This window comes from Gasterosteus aculeatus, chromosome 10, assembly GCF_964276395.1.
Source record: "Gasterosteus aculeatus chromosome 10, fGasAcu3.hap1.1, whole genome shotgun sequence".
Taxonomy (NCBI): Eukaryota; Metazoa; Chordata; class Actinopteri; order Perciformes; family Gasterosteidae; genus Gasterosteus; species Gasterosteus aculeatus.
This window is the reverse complement of record NC_135697.1, coordinates 16,243,363-16,259,857: the sequence shown is the minus strand read 5'-3', so window position 1 is coordinate 16,259,857 and position 16,495 is coordinate 16,243,363. Positions and strand designations below refer to the sequence as shown.

The 16,495-nt window shown below is 52.4% G+C and overlaps 1 protein-coding gene across 2 annotated transcripts in view; it reads left to right on the top strand.

Annotated features, from left to right (window-relative positions):
* e2f3 (E2F transcription factor 3) overlaps window positions 1-16,495 on the top strand; it is a 91,679-nt gene extending 75,184 nt beyond the window's left edge. For both annotated transcript variants that reach the window (XM_078081294.1, XM_078081293.1), the window contains exons 7-8: window positions 14,038-14,152; window positions 14,760-16,495. In XM_078081294.1, coding sequence (XP_077937420.1) covers window positions 14,038-14,152; window positions 14,760-14,877 — 233 coding nt within the window. In that variant the 3' untranslated portion in view covers window positions 14,878-16,495. The remainder of the gene's footprint in view (window positions 1-14,037; window positions 14,153-14,759) is intronic.

Sequence of the window (16,495 nt, the reverse complement as noted above, 5' to 3'; positions counted from 1 at the left end):
ACGAAAACAACGTCTCTTTGAAGAAATACGTCCGCCCGGACCGCTCGATGCTGCTGAACTCGCCCACAGACGGCTGAGTGAGCCGTGACCTTTCACAGCATCCAGGTCAGAGGTCGCTCATAATCTGCCTATCACCATTCCCGTCATAACCCGTCTGACATTTCGCCGGCACCCGACTACAAATGTCACGCCGTAATCTGCGAGGGCGAGCGGTGCCTGGCCGCCTCTCGCCGACACGTCTCCCCCGTCCGCTGCTCGTCTCCCCCGTCCGCTGCTCGTCTCCCGCTCGTCCTCCTCAGTACCTGAGCGAGTCTCTGAATTTGTGCCGGGTCAGGGCGTGGTGGGGGGGTCGGGGGGGTCAACGGGCGCCGTGCAGCTTTGTTTGCACGAGATAGACGGAAGGCAAATGAGTATTGTCGCCGGTGTCCACTTCTATTGCGATCCGGTGGAAAGACGGGGGGGGGGGGAGATGGCTCGGTGCCCCTGTCCCCACTAATGGGGAAGTGGGTTGTGAGAGGGAGGAGTGTGGAGACTAATTTGTTCCCCCGATTCTTCCACCTCTCTGTTTATTTTTCCTCACGCGGCGTCCTGCCAAATCCCTGCAGGTGTTTGATGGCTGCATGATTCGCAGGCTCATTTGACTCTAATACAGAACACTGTAGCACGTAAATAGGTGCAGGAACGGTCGCTGCATTTCCAGTGAGATTCAGATCTAGATGGCAGAGGTGTGTTTACCCTTTGACCTTTCGTATCAGTATTCATACGGCTGGTTCCCCCCCCACCGCTTTTATTTGAAAACTCTCATGAGCTGTAGATCATCTTCAGTCATCAGGACTTTGTTCCCTTTCATTTGGTTTGTTTACGATCTCAAATGTTTGACCTCCAGCTCTGCTTTGTACTTGTATTGTGTCTTTTGACCATAACGTTCGGAGCGGGATTTGAATCTGATCAATCTGATGAATCTTTGATCTGGTTGTTTCAGCGTGTCGTACAGTACTCGCCCTCATCTGTCTGCTCTAGATGATGATACCTGAAAGGTCTCTGGCCTTGATCATCCTCACATTCTCTAACCAACGCACTGCTTTTGCTCCCTGCGGTCTTTGTAGACTTGTTTTCATGAAGAATTTCCACTAACAAAGCTCTGCTAATTCAACAGAAATAACAATAATAGTTGTTTGTTATTTCTTTATTTAAAAGCTTTCATTGTGAAGCGATAAAATCATGAAACGTTTCAATCAATAAAATGTTAATTGAAAGGACCCCGCTTATCCTCGGCGCTTCCTCTGTGCCGACCTCAAACTTCTGTGTGTGTGTGTGTGTGTGTGTGTGCATGTTGTGTACACCTGCCAGAGATACAAACTCAATGCGCCAGTTTAGACTCGACTAACAAAACACTTCTAGTGCTTATCAACTAAATAAAGGAGCAAAAGACCGTGATGGAACATTCTTTGCTGGAGCCGCGATGCATCTTTCATTTAAGAAGGTCTTTAAAATGCAAATAACGCACACAAAGAATTACAGAGGTGGGACGAACAGACCTGGAGATCCTAAATGACAAAACAAGCACTTATAGCCAACTGACCTCGTCACCCAAACCTCCACATCCAGATTCCACCCAATTGGATGGATTAGGTGAAATGAACCAATGTAGAAAGCTGTAACAAGCCATCATTATGTTTTCCCATAGAAAATGATTCATTTAGGCCTCCAGCCCATCTTCATGTGACATGCATGTGATACTGACTTCTCACTTTGATGTGTTGCATGAATTTAGGTCACGTTTCATGGCAACACTTTAAAGGTTGGTAAAATCTACCCCTGCAAATAAAAAAAGTAAGTAAACCCAGTTATTTTTCTGGGTTTATCCTCCCTCCACATCCCGGTTCCATTCTGTCATCTATCAGCCAAGCGCACGTCACGGCTGTTGACGCCAAATCCGCCGTCATTCAGATACCTGAAGCGCTCCACGAAGCGCCGCATCCCCCCACCACGAGACGAGTGGCGCCCCGTCCTCACCCGAGGCTTCCGTGTCATCTCCAGGGGACGGGGGGGGGGGGGGAGGCCCGGGCACCTCGGCTGCACCCGTCGATCCACGGCCACCCCCCTCTGCAGATGCACGCCGCACGCGGCCTGCACGGCGACCGGCTGGCTTCAGATCCCACGCGCCTTTGTTCTCTCCCGTGTGTGCTGGAGGTGCACGCACGCTGCATGTCGGCTGAGCGCTGTGTGCTTAATGGGGTGCGCGTGGGTAAGAAGCGGCGCGGGCTCGGCGGTGGCATTTAAATGCGTTGGTGTCAATCATGGAGACACACGTAGATTACGATCACTTCCCCTCAATTACACTTTAAGAAAAGAGAGGAGGAGAGTTGAGAAGGAACGAACGGGAGGGAAAAGGGGAAGGAAAGATCTCAATTCTAAAAAGAAACTCCTCTCAGAGCTTCAAAGGCGCGACACATTTCTCCCATTTCATTTTCAGATTACTGCCACATATCTCATGTGTGATTCCACACAGACAGCTGCTAATACTCTCTTCACACAGAAGAAAGCGATATCCGCCTGCATGGCCTACATTTATTACTCTCATCCATAATATGACTTTATTGCGTCATCTGTCCGTCGAGCCCTAAGGCACTCGTAACTGAAGTGACAGACGGTGACTGTGTGTGTGTGTGTGTGTGTGTGTGTGTGCGTGCACATATGTGTGCGCAGGCCCCTGTGTACTGGTTGGACGCGTTGCACAGGTTGTGTTTGAGTTGATGGCCAATCGCTGCGACTTTGCATCTCCATATGTTTCAACCCGCAGCTACGCGCACCATCTGTCCCAGCGCGACGCTAATTCAGCTCCCCGCCACGACGGACTCGTTCTGCCGCCGCCGCCGCCGCTCCCCGGCTCCTGCGAGCGGAGCTGGTGGTCAGGACCAAGAGCCCCCCGAGGGTGGCGTGCGTGTAGGTATACTGGGAGAGTGGGGGGGGCGTGGCTCGTCTGGAGCGTACCCTGGGGAGGCATGTCAGGATGTTCTCCGGATAATCACTCAAAGACGGGTTGTTTACCCGTTGCTCAGAGCGGGGGAAGGGCGGCGAACCTACGGAGGGGTTTGCTCAGGAGGTCAAGAGGGTGAGAGAATGCGTGTGTGTTCGTACTAGATGTTCGTACTGGATGTTCGTACTGGATGTTTGTGCCATTCCGGTACAGATGAGGGAGCGTAGGATTGTTCCCCGTGTGCAGCTGGACGGGCGTGCGAACCCGTCGCCGGTGAGACGAGTTGCTTGTTTTCTAAACCCACTTAGTGTATTATTGAGTTAAAGAAATGTCTTGCTACACACATAAAGTCCGGTACCTAAATAGAATGTCATTTAGAGCAAGTCCACGTAAAAACGGCACATACAAGACGGTAACTGTTGCTAATAGTTATTGCTGCAGTTAGTGACATTTGTTAAGAAGAATAGATTATGAATATACAATAACAAACAGGTCGTATTGGTGAAAGCCCTTCATTTGAATAGAGATGAGTTTGATGCCTTTTAACTCATTTTTTTTAATTAAATAAGTTTCATAGTGTGGATTTGGGTCTTCACGGACAACAAGGGGACAATCACGTATTTTATGCGCCACCGATTTGACTTCTGCGTTTCGCCCCAGAAAGCCACAAACGCCTGAAACTCTCAACTAGAACGAACGGGACACACAATCACCGTCGTCTTCACGGTACTTCTTACTACAAGTCCACCATCTGTGCGGCGCTGTCGGGACGTTGTGACGTGCCTGAGGGGACAGATATTGGCGTGATGCATCAAAGCTGGGCGGGGTGGGGGGGGGGGGACAGATCTACAAAGCTCTCACGCAACCAGAGCTGCGTCGGACATGAACGCACATCCTGCTAGTTTGTGTTTGAAGGTGAAGGTGAAGACGTTCCTCTTATACGCCAACCAGAGGGACACATTCAAAGAGAGACGCACTCTGTGTGTGTGTGTGTGTGTGTGTGTGTGTGTGTGTGTGTGTGTGGACGATGACAGAATGCAGAGGATCAGGTGGTTGAGACCGAAGCAGTGCGTCCTGTCTGATAAACGGGGACATGGCTCATGGTTACAGGGAGCGCCGGGGGAGCGCTGAGGCCCGTCTGCCAGCTAATACGTACTAATGCTCTCGCCGTCCCGGCCGCTCTACGTCGCCGTCGTTGAAACGGAGCGGCGGGTTCCGCGGGCCGACGCCGGTCGCGCTGCGAAAAACGCTCGAGGGTCCGATTTATTGTCCCGGTGCAACTCGGGCTCGACGCGCCCAGCGGACCGCGGCGGTATAGTCCGTGTCCTTCAGCGGGTCAGTGACAACAGAGGCAGCCGCGTGTTCCCGAAGGCCTCCGAGGACCACGTGGGCGGTGGAGACGCTTCGGGTTCCGACCTCGCATCCATCATCGCCGTGCGCCGGCGAACAGTAAATCCATGCAAACAGGTGGACAAAATGAAGGTTGGAGTCTGCAGGAGTCCGTGCTGCCTGCAGCTGCGCGTCCTGGTGTTATAAAAACCTTTTAGCTTCAAATCCGTCTCAGCTGTGCAAACATCACACGGACCTAATTGGTTGGGACGTGGTCACATTCATGACCAGCCTGCTGCCGTCCGTCAAACGCGGGCCGGGCTTTTCTTCCTCCTCTTCTTCTTTTTGTTCCTCGCCGTGACGTGCACACTTTGCCGGCACCAAAATAACGTTTTGGCTCGCCCGCCGTTGCCCCGTTTTACTCGCTCTTTTCTCCTCATTAACGCGGAAAACGCACAAGTGTAAAAGACGGCCCCGTCCCGCGGTGCAGTTCACTGTGTCGGGGTGATTTCAAACAGGTTTAAATCCCCGAGCGCTTGGGTTTGACACCCACTCAGGCGTGCTATTGCCTTTGATTTTGTGTTTAGTTTGTTGTTTTTCCGTGTGTGTGTGTGTGTGTGTGTGTGTGTGTGTGTGAGTGGTGTCAGCGGTGTAAACAGTGAATGTCCCCGGTGTCTGGAGGTATTACACTGAAGCGCAGCCATGCATACGAGCCTGGGAGGGACTTTCTGAATCAGTGGACACGAGCGGAGCGACCTTTTCAACACGCATTAAAACGGGGTCACCTCACTGCGATGCAGGTCCGTGGGAGAGCGACATGCTGAGGGGAGGAAGAGGAGTAGGGAGATGAAGATAAGGAGGCGGGGGGGTAGATTGTGAGTGCCCTCTTCACTATACCTTGTGAGAATGTGCCCTTTCATCACTGTATTCCGGTGCGCATCTGTCCATATGTATTTGTGTTCCCCGGCTGGGGAGAAAACGCACACACACACACACACACACACACACACGTGGTCGCGGCGTGCCGTCATGCACGTTGGGTTGATTTGTTCGGAGAGTGTTTCAAAGCCGCGCTGCCAGACGGGTAATCAGAACTGAAACCTCCGCGGCGGAGGCGGCGCTGGACGGGCGACGCATCGATCAGAGTCCTGCGGTCGGCCGCGTTGTCGTTTTTGATTTCGACTCGTGTGTCCAATCGCAATCGCGGGGCCCGTGCACCCCCCCCTTACAGGCCCAAATAAAACACATGCATGGGTGCACTTCTCCTACCTCAGCAACAATCTGGACCAAAACGTCTCCACATGTCAAACTTGTTTGCGTGTCCCATATGTGTGTGTGTGTGTGTGTGTGTGTGTGTGCGCACACACGTGCGTGTGTGTCTCAGTGCATCAGACCGGTGAGGAGAAGAATAACCCAATTATAGAGACAGTCTGCCTCACAGACATACAGTATGTACACGGGTAGAAAGAGTGTGTGTGTGTGTGTGTGTGTGAGAGAGACAAACATAGACGAGCAAAGCAGACTGATTCTTGATGAAAACAACACAGCAGGAAAAGGGGGAGAACTAGAGGGGAGGACGCGATGCTGGAAGGAGCGAATGCAGAGCGTAAAGGAACAAAGGTGAGCTGGTAAAGAAACAACCGGCGCCGGGAGGTTTTCACTCGGCAGGAGAACTCCGACGTTGAAATATCGGGGATTTATTCAAATGAGAGATTCCCGCACGCCTCGGTTGGTGCACAAAGTACCTTCCCCTCTGCAATTTGTTTCTTCAGGAAAGGGGGAGGATGGGGAGGGGAATGTGGCCCTGAACCTGGCGATTTGGAGGATGCGGTTGCATAGCAACAGACAGCAGCCGAGTACCTAAAGCGCGAGGCTATTTGGCTTGTTAGATATTCTCTGCCTGCCAGGACGGCGCTCAAAGCAACCACATGCAGCGGAAAAAACATGCACGGCTTCATCCGTTTTCTGGTGATTGTATTGAGATGCTGAACATTAAACTTGGACACGAGTAACAGCGCATCCTTTATTTATAGAAAAGTACAGTGATTTCCTCTTTAGAAGCTGGCCATTTGTTTTTAACATGTAAGATAAAGTCATTGTCCACACGGGAAGCACATGTTGCGTTCACGCGCTACCTAATAAGCCCTCACGCAATAGGGAATTAGCATCTGAAACGCCACATTTGTGAGCTTATAACGTGCGCCGGGGGATCAAAGCCGAGGTTTTTCTTCATATTACAGATAAAACATGAAGCATGAACGGAATCCTCCATCCTCCGGCACACGCGTACGCACATGTCGCGCACGCCTCCGTGTGCCCCGCGGGCCGGGAGATTTCAATGAAGCAACAAGCTGCAGAAGTGAAGACCGCTGTAGATTATGGACGACAACAATCCCCCAAAAGGACCCGTACGTTACCTGCTTGTGAACAACACACGTGATGACTTGTTAAATTCATTTTTTCCCTAATTGCCCTGAGTATCAAAGGTGTGTTTGCCCCCCGCCGGCTCCTCGCGGGTTGCTGAGGCTCCTCCTGCGTCGCTCGGGGGTCGTATTGAAAGCGACTGCTGTTGATCTCGCCAGCAGTGATTCTCACTCTGCTGCGAATGACGGGGAGGAAAGCTGACCGGAGATGATGCGTCCCTCAGTGAGGACGTAGCTCCCAGCGCGGGAGGCGTCTGCAGGAGCGCTAACGAGCTGAGGTTTTGTTTTTTTCTTCTTCTTTCATTTCTGTTTTTTGACCTCCATCTCTTTTTATTTTTGCCGAGCCGCAGAATGTTCCCTTTTTCTCCGTTGGCTCTCATGCATTTATTAATACCAGCGCTCCTTTCAAAACATCTCCTCTGGATAAGATGGATAACACACTCCTTTTATCATACACACACACACACACACACAGGAGCGGCATATCGTCCTGACAGTGATGAGCTGTGGAATCGGATGGGAGGGCTGCAGTGCGGTTTTGTAGCCTTTCGACACATACATTTGGGTCACAGAACAGATTATCGCCCCCCCACACGTCACCCTGACACTGATGGATACGCTCGGCCGCTCACCACTCATAAATGACATGTTTCATGGAAACGAATGCAGCATTTAAACCGATAAGTGATCAGTGTTTCTCTTTCTGCTGCTTTTATTCACTAACACGTGTTTTAGGGTGCGAGCGAGAGGGCGGCTCCTTTTTCTATTTAGAGTACGCTTCCAGACTGAAAGCTCATTTGCTTCCCCGTTTACCGTCTGTAGAGGATCCTGCAGAAGTGTGTGTGTGTGTGTGTGTGTGTGTGTGTGTGTGTGTGTGTGTGTGTGTGTCTGAAAGTGATCAAGACTTAAAGTGCATTTCAGTTCAGATGGCTTTTTTTCAAAAAAAACATTTTTCCAATCAATATAATACCTGAAAAACAAAAGGTTAATTAATAATTAACCAGTACATTGGTAAAAAAAAGCAGCTGAATGTCTTTTTTTTTGACACAAGAGAGGCACTTTTTCTTTGTTCTGACAACCGGCCTTTGGAAAGATGGAGGAAATAAACCCTTTTGCTTCCTAATACTCGCTGTGTGCTGCTGAACATCGAGTTTGCGATCAGAAATATTATGATTTCAATTTCAATTTGAACTACCCAAACGCTGAAGCGCACCCGGCCCCCCCCGTGGCTCAGACCCCGCCGGCCAAATGGTCACTTCTGTCCCCAGAAAACCAAGACGGCGCCGGCTCGAGGCTTCAAGAACAACGGTCCACAAACTAACTGGTTTTTGGTTCATTTTGAGCGTGCATCTTCTGTTTGAGGTGCTGGCAAACTTCCTGGGAAGAAAAGCAGCTTCCCAGAGACCCTTTGCTCTGTTTTGAACGTAGAAATGACCCTAAAGTTGCAGGCCGCCGCTCCCCAGTGACGCTCCTGCGCTGCTATGTATTCCCGCCATAACGCACGCGCCTTTTAAAGCTCTTTTGGCTCCATCACTTGTGATATTCCGAGTGGATTCAGCGGGGACGAACCGGCTTCCTCGGCAGCAGCAGAGGCAGCTTTGTTTGGTCTGGCGTGGAGGTGACAGACGGGAGGTCCGTATCGCCTCCTCTCCGTTCGCGGCACATCAAGGGGATCAGCCTCTTTCTGCTCAGGTGAAACAGGCGACATCAATGGAGTCCTGTAGAATACTGAGCCGGTGGGCCTTTGTGAGTTAAACCCTTTGACATCCATCGATCAGGCCGGGGAGCCGGCTAAGCGCTTCCCCGCTCACCTTCCCCTCCCCGCGCTAAGAGGGGATCCTGCCTCCCCTTTGATGGGTTTAATTATGTGGAGGAAAAGATGCAGGGAAGGTGGAAGAGAGGAACGAGGAAAGGAGGGAAAGTGAGAATGACGGCTTCCTCCCACTGGGTTTGTCGGCAGCTGGTGGGAGGAAGAAAAATAAGGGGAAAAAACGCATCTCTCTTTATTCCTTCCTCACTTTGCTTCTTCCTATTACCTGTCCTCCATCCTTCCTTCCTTGTACACTCCTTCCTTTCCTACTTCTATTCTTTGTTGTCTCATTGTTTCCTCCTCAGATTCCTTCCTGCCATCTCCTTGTGTCCTTCCCCCTTTCCACTTCTTTGCTGCTTTCTTTCTTGTCCTCCGCCTCTTTCTCACCGTTCTTATCTCATTCCCTCCTTTGCTTTCTGTAAACACGGTTGTGCAGTTGAGGTCAATAAACGTCACCCTGTTCGTTAGCATCCAACTGTCACGACCACTAGAAGTGCAGAAAGAAGCTTTATCAGTGTTTACCCCTGTTCCTGCTGATGTCAGCTCCCCCCCCATATAACACACACACACACACACGCACACACATGCACCTACACACCTACTGTTATCTCTGCTATCTGGTGTTTAGCCAACTCGGAGCTAATCCGGTATGAAGCCCGTCCCTGGCTTGGACTCAGCAGTTTGCAAACGGATTTGGTGCACACACACACACACACACACACACACACAAACAGAGACACACACCCAGTGTCAGAGAGTTTGGCCCCGGAGCAGAGAACATCACGCTCCAGTAATGTGAATCTGAGCCAACACGGGTACAGTAGTGTCGCATTAACACAAATGTGCATCTCAGCGTGTGTGCGTCTGGTTATTGCTGCAGTGCGACCGCTGTCCTCGCGCACACACACACACACACACACACACACACTGATGGCCTCACTCTGCGTGAAATAATCTGGCCTTTACTCCCCGTCCTTGACGCTTGCGGGATCAAACCGCCACGGAGCGCCAGGGTGACTCTGCGCGGTGTCACCGGGCCGTGGTAGAAGCGCCAGTGGAGCACGCGGCGGCGTTTCATGGAGAACAGCGGTTACTGGGACGAAACAACCGAGCGCGCCGGCGTGTTTTTTTTTCCGGGTGACCGATGCAGACGAAGCAGTTTGAAGCACGGTGACACTTAATTGGCCGGAGAGCCTCCTGCTAGCGCTCCTCACGCATTAAAGCCACTCGTGTGTTGGGGAACGTTGAGCATATTTACTGGTGTCAACGTGGTAAATGAGGCGGATCCGTCTGGAACTGGTTAGAAAGGGGAAGGTTTTGCTCGCGTGATGCACAAGTTGTCTCAAGAAGTTGATGTTTAGAGCAGATGTTACCAAAACCGTGAAACATAATGTAGTGTGAAGAAGTATAATTTGCATTTCGGGGCATAACTGCGATATTATTCTGCGCTACATTTGACGGGGTCGCCAGAGGTCACCAACCTCCAAGATTACCAATCACATCACGTCTTTAATTTGGTAATTTAACAAAAGGCTTCCACAGTAGATCTGACAGCAACCGCATCTGCAGCGCAGTGGATCCCCGCCGGAGTCGCCCCCGCGGCCCCCCTTCTCACCTGTGTGCAAAAAAAACAAAAAGAGGCCGTTTTGCATGAGCAGCTTTTCTTAATGGGCTTGGAGGCCACGGGGGCGGTGGGTTGGGGGGGGGCGACCGGGTCGAGGCCGACCGGGACTAATCTCAGGTAAATGTCGTCATAAGATTCCCTCAAACAGAAGCAGTTAGTGGTAGTAGTTAACCTGCAGAGGAGCTTCCCCGTCTGACCCCCCCCCGGTGCGTCAGGCCCACGACGGGCTCTGATGGAAACGTGTTGCAAGTCCACGTGCGCAGCGGCTTCCTCTTTGACATCGCAGAATTTCCCCTCCATTGAAATACACGGCGGTCGCCTCACTCGACCTCTGAACCTGCTTCCACTTGTTATAAAAGCGGGTTTCGCTTCCTCCCTCGATGTTCTCCAACAAGCGGTTGAAAGATGAATAATAAATGTGGCCTTTAAGCGGCTTCGCCGGCTGAGTTGTTGCTTCCTCAAAGAACGAAATGATATTGTGGGACTGACGGCAGACGACCTGACTCATTAGGATGGATGTGTCTGCTGCTCCGCGTTCTCTCTCTCTCTCCCTCTCTCCCTCCCTCTCTCCCCCTCTGTCTCTCCGTCTCTTCTCATGAGACGTGGTTAGATAAGACCCCCGAGCTATAAAAGCAACAAAGAGCTCGGGGAGACGAGTCTGACACGCAGAAACATTCAGCGAGGTGTAAAGTATGAAGACTCGAAAACACAATGTGCTGTTGTGAGGCGCACACAGACACACACACACACACACACACAGACACGTGGGTGACAAACGCAGACGACACGTTTTCTCTCTCGCGTCTAACCCATCTTCCCGCTGCCGCCTCCTCTTCCTGCCTTCTTGAAGGTTTCTATTCGTGGAATCCCCCCGAGGCCTCTGCGTCGTTATTATTATTACGATCTGTGGGGTCAGTCTGGGCCGACGTGAACCGCTCGCTCCCTCTCCTCCACACACACACACACACACACACACACACACACACACACACACACACACACACACACACACGCGCGCTGTGAGCTCCACCTGTTGTGTCCGTGGGCCGGCACGCTGCTATTGTCGTCCACACCGCTGGCTGCGTGTTGCGTAACAAACAGGCCGACTCGTGTTCCTCGCCGCCGCTTCGTTTCAGCATCGTGAGTTAGCGAGCAGCTGCATGTAGCTCCACCTTTACGACAGCAGCGGCAATGAGGTGACGGCCTTAACGCATTAGTTATGTAAAATAATGTATAATCATATATATATATGTAATAATTAGTACCCTAACGTTATTTCAATGCTTCTGCTTCTGCGTGAGTCTGAGTGCTTCACTTGAGTAAATACGCACACTGTATTGTTGCTACTGAGCAGGTTATCACTTCCAGCGTGTGTAGTTGTGTAGATATTATCCCGTCTGAGCTCCACTTACCACGGGGGGGTGTGTAAGTGGAGGCGTGTAGGTAGTTTCAAGTTGAAAGGCTCTTTATTGGATATTCTTATGCGTCAGCTACAACGCGTTGTGTTTCTTTGCGATCAACTTGGCGAGTTATCACAGACTACACTGCACTGATACTGTATGACAGGGAAGACCGACAAATATGTCGGTGAACGCACAAACACACGCTCGGGGGCGGGGGGGTTGACCGCAACTGGTCCGTCCCTGTGAGGGTTCCCTCCTCGTGGCAGTAACGCCGTCTCAAGACGGGTCCAACACGCAGACACTAATCGATGCAATGCACCCTGGGGACAGTGTGTGTGTGTGTGTGTGTGTGTGTGTGACATGCAGACACACACACACACACCTCCAAAGACAGCCGACCGACTACGCATCATAACACAGCTGATCTGCCCGCTGGGTCGACACTGGCTGTCCAGTCGGATCATAGGGGGGGGGCGGGGGGCTTCTGTCTGTCTGCGTGCTCGAGCTTCGTCGAGACGCCGCCGCTGTTCCTGTTGTGTAAAGTGAAAGTAAAGTGTTAAGCAATGAAAAAATAAATGTAAATGCTGAGGACAGCAGAAAAAAAAGGGGCGTCATTGATTCTGAGCGTTTATTTTCCGAGGAAAAGGTCACCGTGGGAACAGAACCTCTTGGCCTTCAATGCATTGATGCTCAGAAATAGCGCTCCGCCTGAGGCGGTTTGAGCCGCTCGGCTGAGGCACCGCGGCTCGATTTTCAAGCCTTTCACAATCTGCAAACCCCCCCCCCCCCCCCCCCCCCCCCGCGCCAGAAATGGAGCTGGACGCATCCCAGCAGATTCCTCGTGACCTCTGCAGTACAGAATAAAGTCCAGAAAACAACAACTGCTTATTGGCTCTGCTTAAAAAGATCCAAGGGCCGAAGCTCCCTCCTCCTCCTCCTCCTCCGCTGTCCGGTTCCTGCCGTCTGTGACGGCGGACGGGGCATAAAAAGGGGTGGAGGGGTTCAACGCAGCTACTAGTTTGGATGTCATATGAGAAAGACATTAAGACAAAAGGCCGCGGGGAAATTGAAAAGCTTGAAGGATGTGAAACACACCCGGTACTTATGATCAAATGGCGAGATTTAGTGTCGGGGAGTCGTGCATTCAGGCCCAGATTTATGTGCAGATGTGAGATAGAAGCCAGATGGAAGCAGACAGACACGCACAAACGCACTCAGGCCGCTCGCTGCTATTTCGGGAGACGGGGAAGAAAAACGGTCTGACTTGGCAAGAGTACGTACGTGCACGAGTGTCAGCCGCGGGTCCCCGTGCGCGTGGGGGAGTAGAGGCTCTGGCGCGTGTTGAGTGTGGCGACCCACTTTACTTTGCATCTGGACCTGGTGACGTCCCCCTCCGCTCGGCTCCGTCTCCACTGACTTCGGACGGGGGTTTTGGTCCCTAATCGGGCAGCAGGCAGCGGGTGCATGAGGAACAGGCTCCTCACCAACCCGGGTAGACGCGTGCACACACGCCGCGCTGCGGACCGACGCTTTCGAAGCTGCTCTGTGTGTGATTTAAGTGGATGTTTTACGCCTCATGTGGAGGGATCCGGGAGCTCTCTCAGGGTCATCAGCAAAGAAATCTCACCATTGTTTGGTCTCGAGTGGGTCGAGGCGACACGTGGCCATTGGCTTTTTTTATTATCTAATTCCTCTTAAAGGGGCAGTACGTTCTCCGATAACGTCACTATTCTGTACTGAAAAGCCTCGTTTCCACCAAGCGGTTCAGTTCAGTAAGTTACACGTTATTAAACCTTGTGGAGGACACTAACGTGTTAAATGTTGTGTTCTTCTATTCCTCCAGAGACATCAATGTAAAGGACACTGATTTCCCATGAAACTTCCCAGTTTACCTTCCCATGAAAGGCCTGCGGAGCCTCTGTGAATCATCCACCGACGGTCGCGATTCCAGTTAGCTTAGCACAAGGAATGCTAAGCATCCTCCATCTTTAGCGAGAAATTAGGCTAACGCTACCCGCAAGCATATCTCTTCTGTTTAATCCTGACAGGAGCAAGTTTTATTTTCAGGAGTTATTTGCCGTATCTACTTCCTGCCGTGTTTGATGTGATTTAGGACCGATAAAAGCCACAAATAGCTTCTTATTTTCCCCGTTGAAAGAGGTTTATTTGAAGAAAAGCTATGTGGAGGATTCTCGTGTGGCTGACTGTTAGAGGCGAACAGTTTAGAGGATTTTCACCAACAAAGTTGGGCTTGATTGCCTCTGATCTTTTCAATCTTGGCCAACCAATTTTCCCCGATACCTCCACAGCCACAACACACAGAGGTTAGTCCTTCATAGACTGACAGCTCCAAATGAATCAGAAAGGCTTCAGAGGAAACCGCAATGAGCGGCCTCTTTGTGCGCGTGTGACCTCACCGGGTTCTGACCCAGCTGGACTTCTGAACGCTCGCATTCTTTTTCTTCCAGCTCCGCGGGGCCCATGTTCACCTCGGGATGAGGACTTCGTCAGTGGGCCCGAGCTGTGTTGCTTTGGAGACCGACTCCCTGCCAACGCCGGCCCGATCCGTCTGCCTCAGTGCCGGTATTGATCCGCGTTCAGTGTCGATGTGTGTGTGTGTGTGTGTCCAGGACTGCTGTGTGCTGAACACACACTCTACTCCTGCCGCACTGCAGAGACTCCAGTAATAAACACACACACAATAAGCTGAGACGAGCTGATACAGCCGCAACAACTGAGCAAGCGATGCCAGACCCTCCCCTCCACGCGCACACACACACACACACACACACACGCGCAGACCACCGCCTCCTCTCGCTCTGGCTGCGGGCTGCAGAGCGGACCGATGAGCAGGCAGCCAGCGACGGACGAATCCTCCCGCAGAGAGCGGCGTTTTTCGGATGCTTCATGATGAGCGTCGCGCTGAGCCGGAGGAGAGGAGGAGGGAGGCTGAGGACGCAGATTAGCATGATGATGATGATGATGATGAGGACATGACAGGATTTTTAAGCGCTCTTAGTTTAAAAGGATGAGAGTTTGTTTTAATCCCCTTCCACCTCCCCCTCTCCCCCATCCTCGCCTCTCCACGCAGCTCACGGGTCTTTAAACCACTCTCTCCCATCCTCCCTCTCTCTGTCTCTGCACCCCCCACCCCGCCTCATCCCTCCCTCCCTCTCTCTCTCTCTCCCAGTCTGACTGAGGCTGATGTAGGTCAGTGCGTCTGGAGCCTGTCTGGAGTTGCAGAGAGCCTCAGAGCTCCTGATCCTCGTCGACCCCTCCAGCTGCCGCCGCCGCCGCGCCCGAGCTGAGGACGGCGCTCCCTGGGCTACGTGAGGACATCACCACCACCCGCCTGCCTGCCTCACCTGCCCGGAGGAGGATGTGGCAGCAACACAGGAGGGGGAGGGAGGGAGGAAGGGCGTACGGGGTGATATGAGGCGTCTGTGTAGCACGGCGAGCTTAGCATGCGTGTCGAGACGTAGACGCAGGCGGGAAAGGCAGAGCGAAGGGAAGAAGGAGATGGAGGGGAGATAGGCGGTGCGGTTGTCTTGTCTCCTTGGTGATACGGGGGTGGGGGGACATTTTAATGCAATGTTGCCTCCGCATTCCCCTTCCTGCACACACACACACACACACACACACACACACACACACACACACTCTCCATACTCGGCGTGGCTCTTTCTCCACTCGCTACCTAACTTGGTCCTGACGCTTTGTGTCTCTTTTCCCAGATCCGACTCTTCTGCGGCTGCAGCCGTCGACCCGCCTGCAGCAAAACGCGGCCGCTCAGCAAACTCCAAACTGATGCGACGTCCCCTAAAAAAAACAAATCACCCAAATCTTCCGTTGCAGTAAATCCGATTCCCGCGCCACCGCCAAAGGATCCGCAAATGCTACCGAAAGCGTCCGTCCTCTGACTCCGCCGCGACGCCCCCTCTGACGCGAACCGCCGCGTGCAAGGACGAGGACGAGGACGACGACTTTTGACGACTCGTGTGTGTCTCCCGATTCCGCTTTCCCTCCCTTTCCTCCCCCCCCCGCTCATCCTTCTCTCCTGCTCCCGCTCTCGCCTCCTTCTCACTCCTCTCGCTTTTAGACAATGCCCCCGAAAAACGATCGTTGTATCAGAGAGTCGGAGCGTAGTAGAGTGAAGCTGTGAGAGCGCCTGAGTGTGTGTGTGTGTGTGTGTGTGTGTGTGCGCTCTGGTTTTGACTCGTCTGGTCCTGCAGCGGTCCTCTGGTGCTCAGCTGGCTCCGTCTCTCTGGTACTGCTTGTGCACTTGTGTGCGCGTGTGTTTAACCGTGTGTGTGTGTGTTTGCGTGAGCGGTGGCTGCATCATCGCGGCAATCATCATCTGACCGGCCTCGTCATCGCTATTCGGGGGGGGCGAGGGATGTTTCTGAGTTCCTTGGGCGTGGCGTTGGCGGCCCTGGACCCCTCCCCGCGCTCATTCATTCGTCTGTTTCCGTCCATCCGACTCCCATCGGCTTTTTTTCTCACCTCGAGCGAAGCCTCCGGATTACAGCGGCGATGGAGGGACGACGGCGGGCCGCGTGCAAGGAACCCCCCCAACCACTCATTCTCCACACGACCAGACATTTCTTTTATTTTCCGTCCCCGTTCTTTTTCTTTTCATTCGTTTCGCCGGTGGTTTCGTTCACCCGCCGAGGTCGCCGCCGCCGCCGCCCGGGGTCGTCGCATCCCTCTTCCTCTCTCCCGCCCTCTGTGCGTCTCCATGCAGCATTTTCAAATACGACGGAGAGGAGGGAGACCGAAAGAGAAACTAAAAAATGACTTTTTGGGAAAAATGTGTTCATGTGCAAACTTAAGCTTCGTCAATCCAGCGTGAAGTTCAGGCCTCAAAGTTTTGAAAGGAGCGAACCTGAAGCTTGATTTCCAAATTAAATTGGATCGCAATATGTA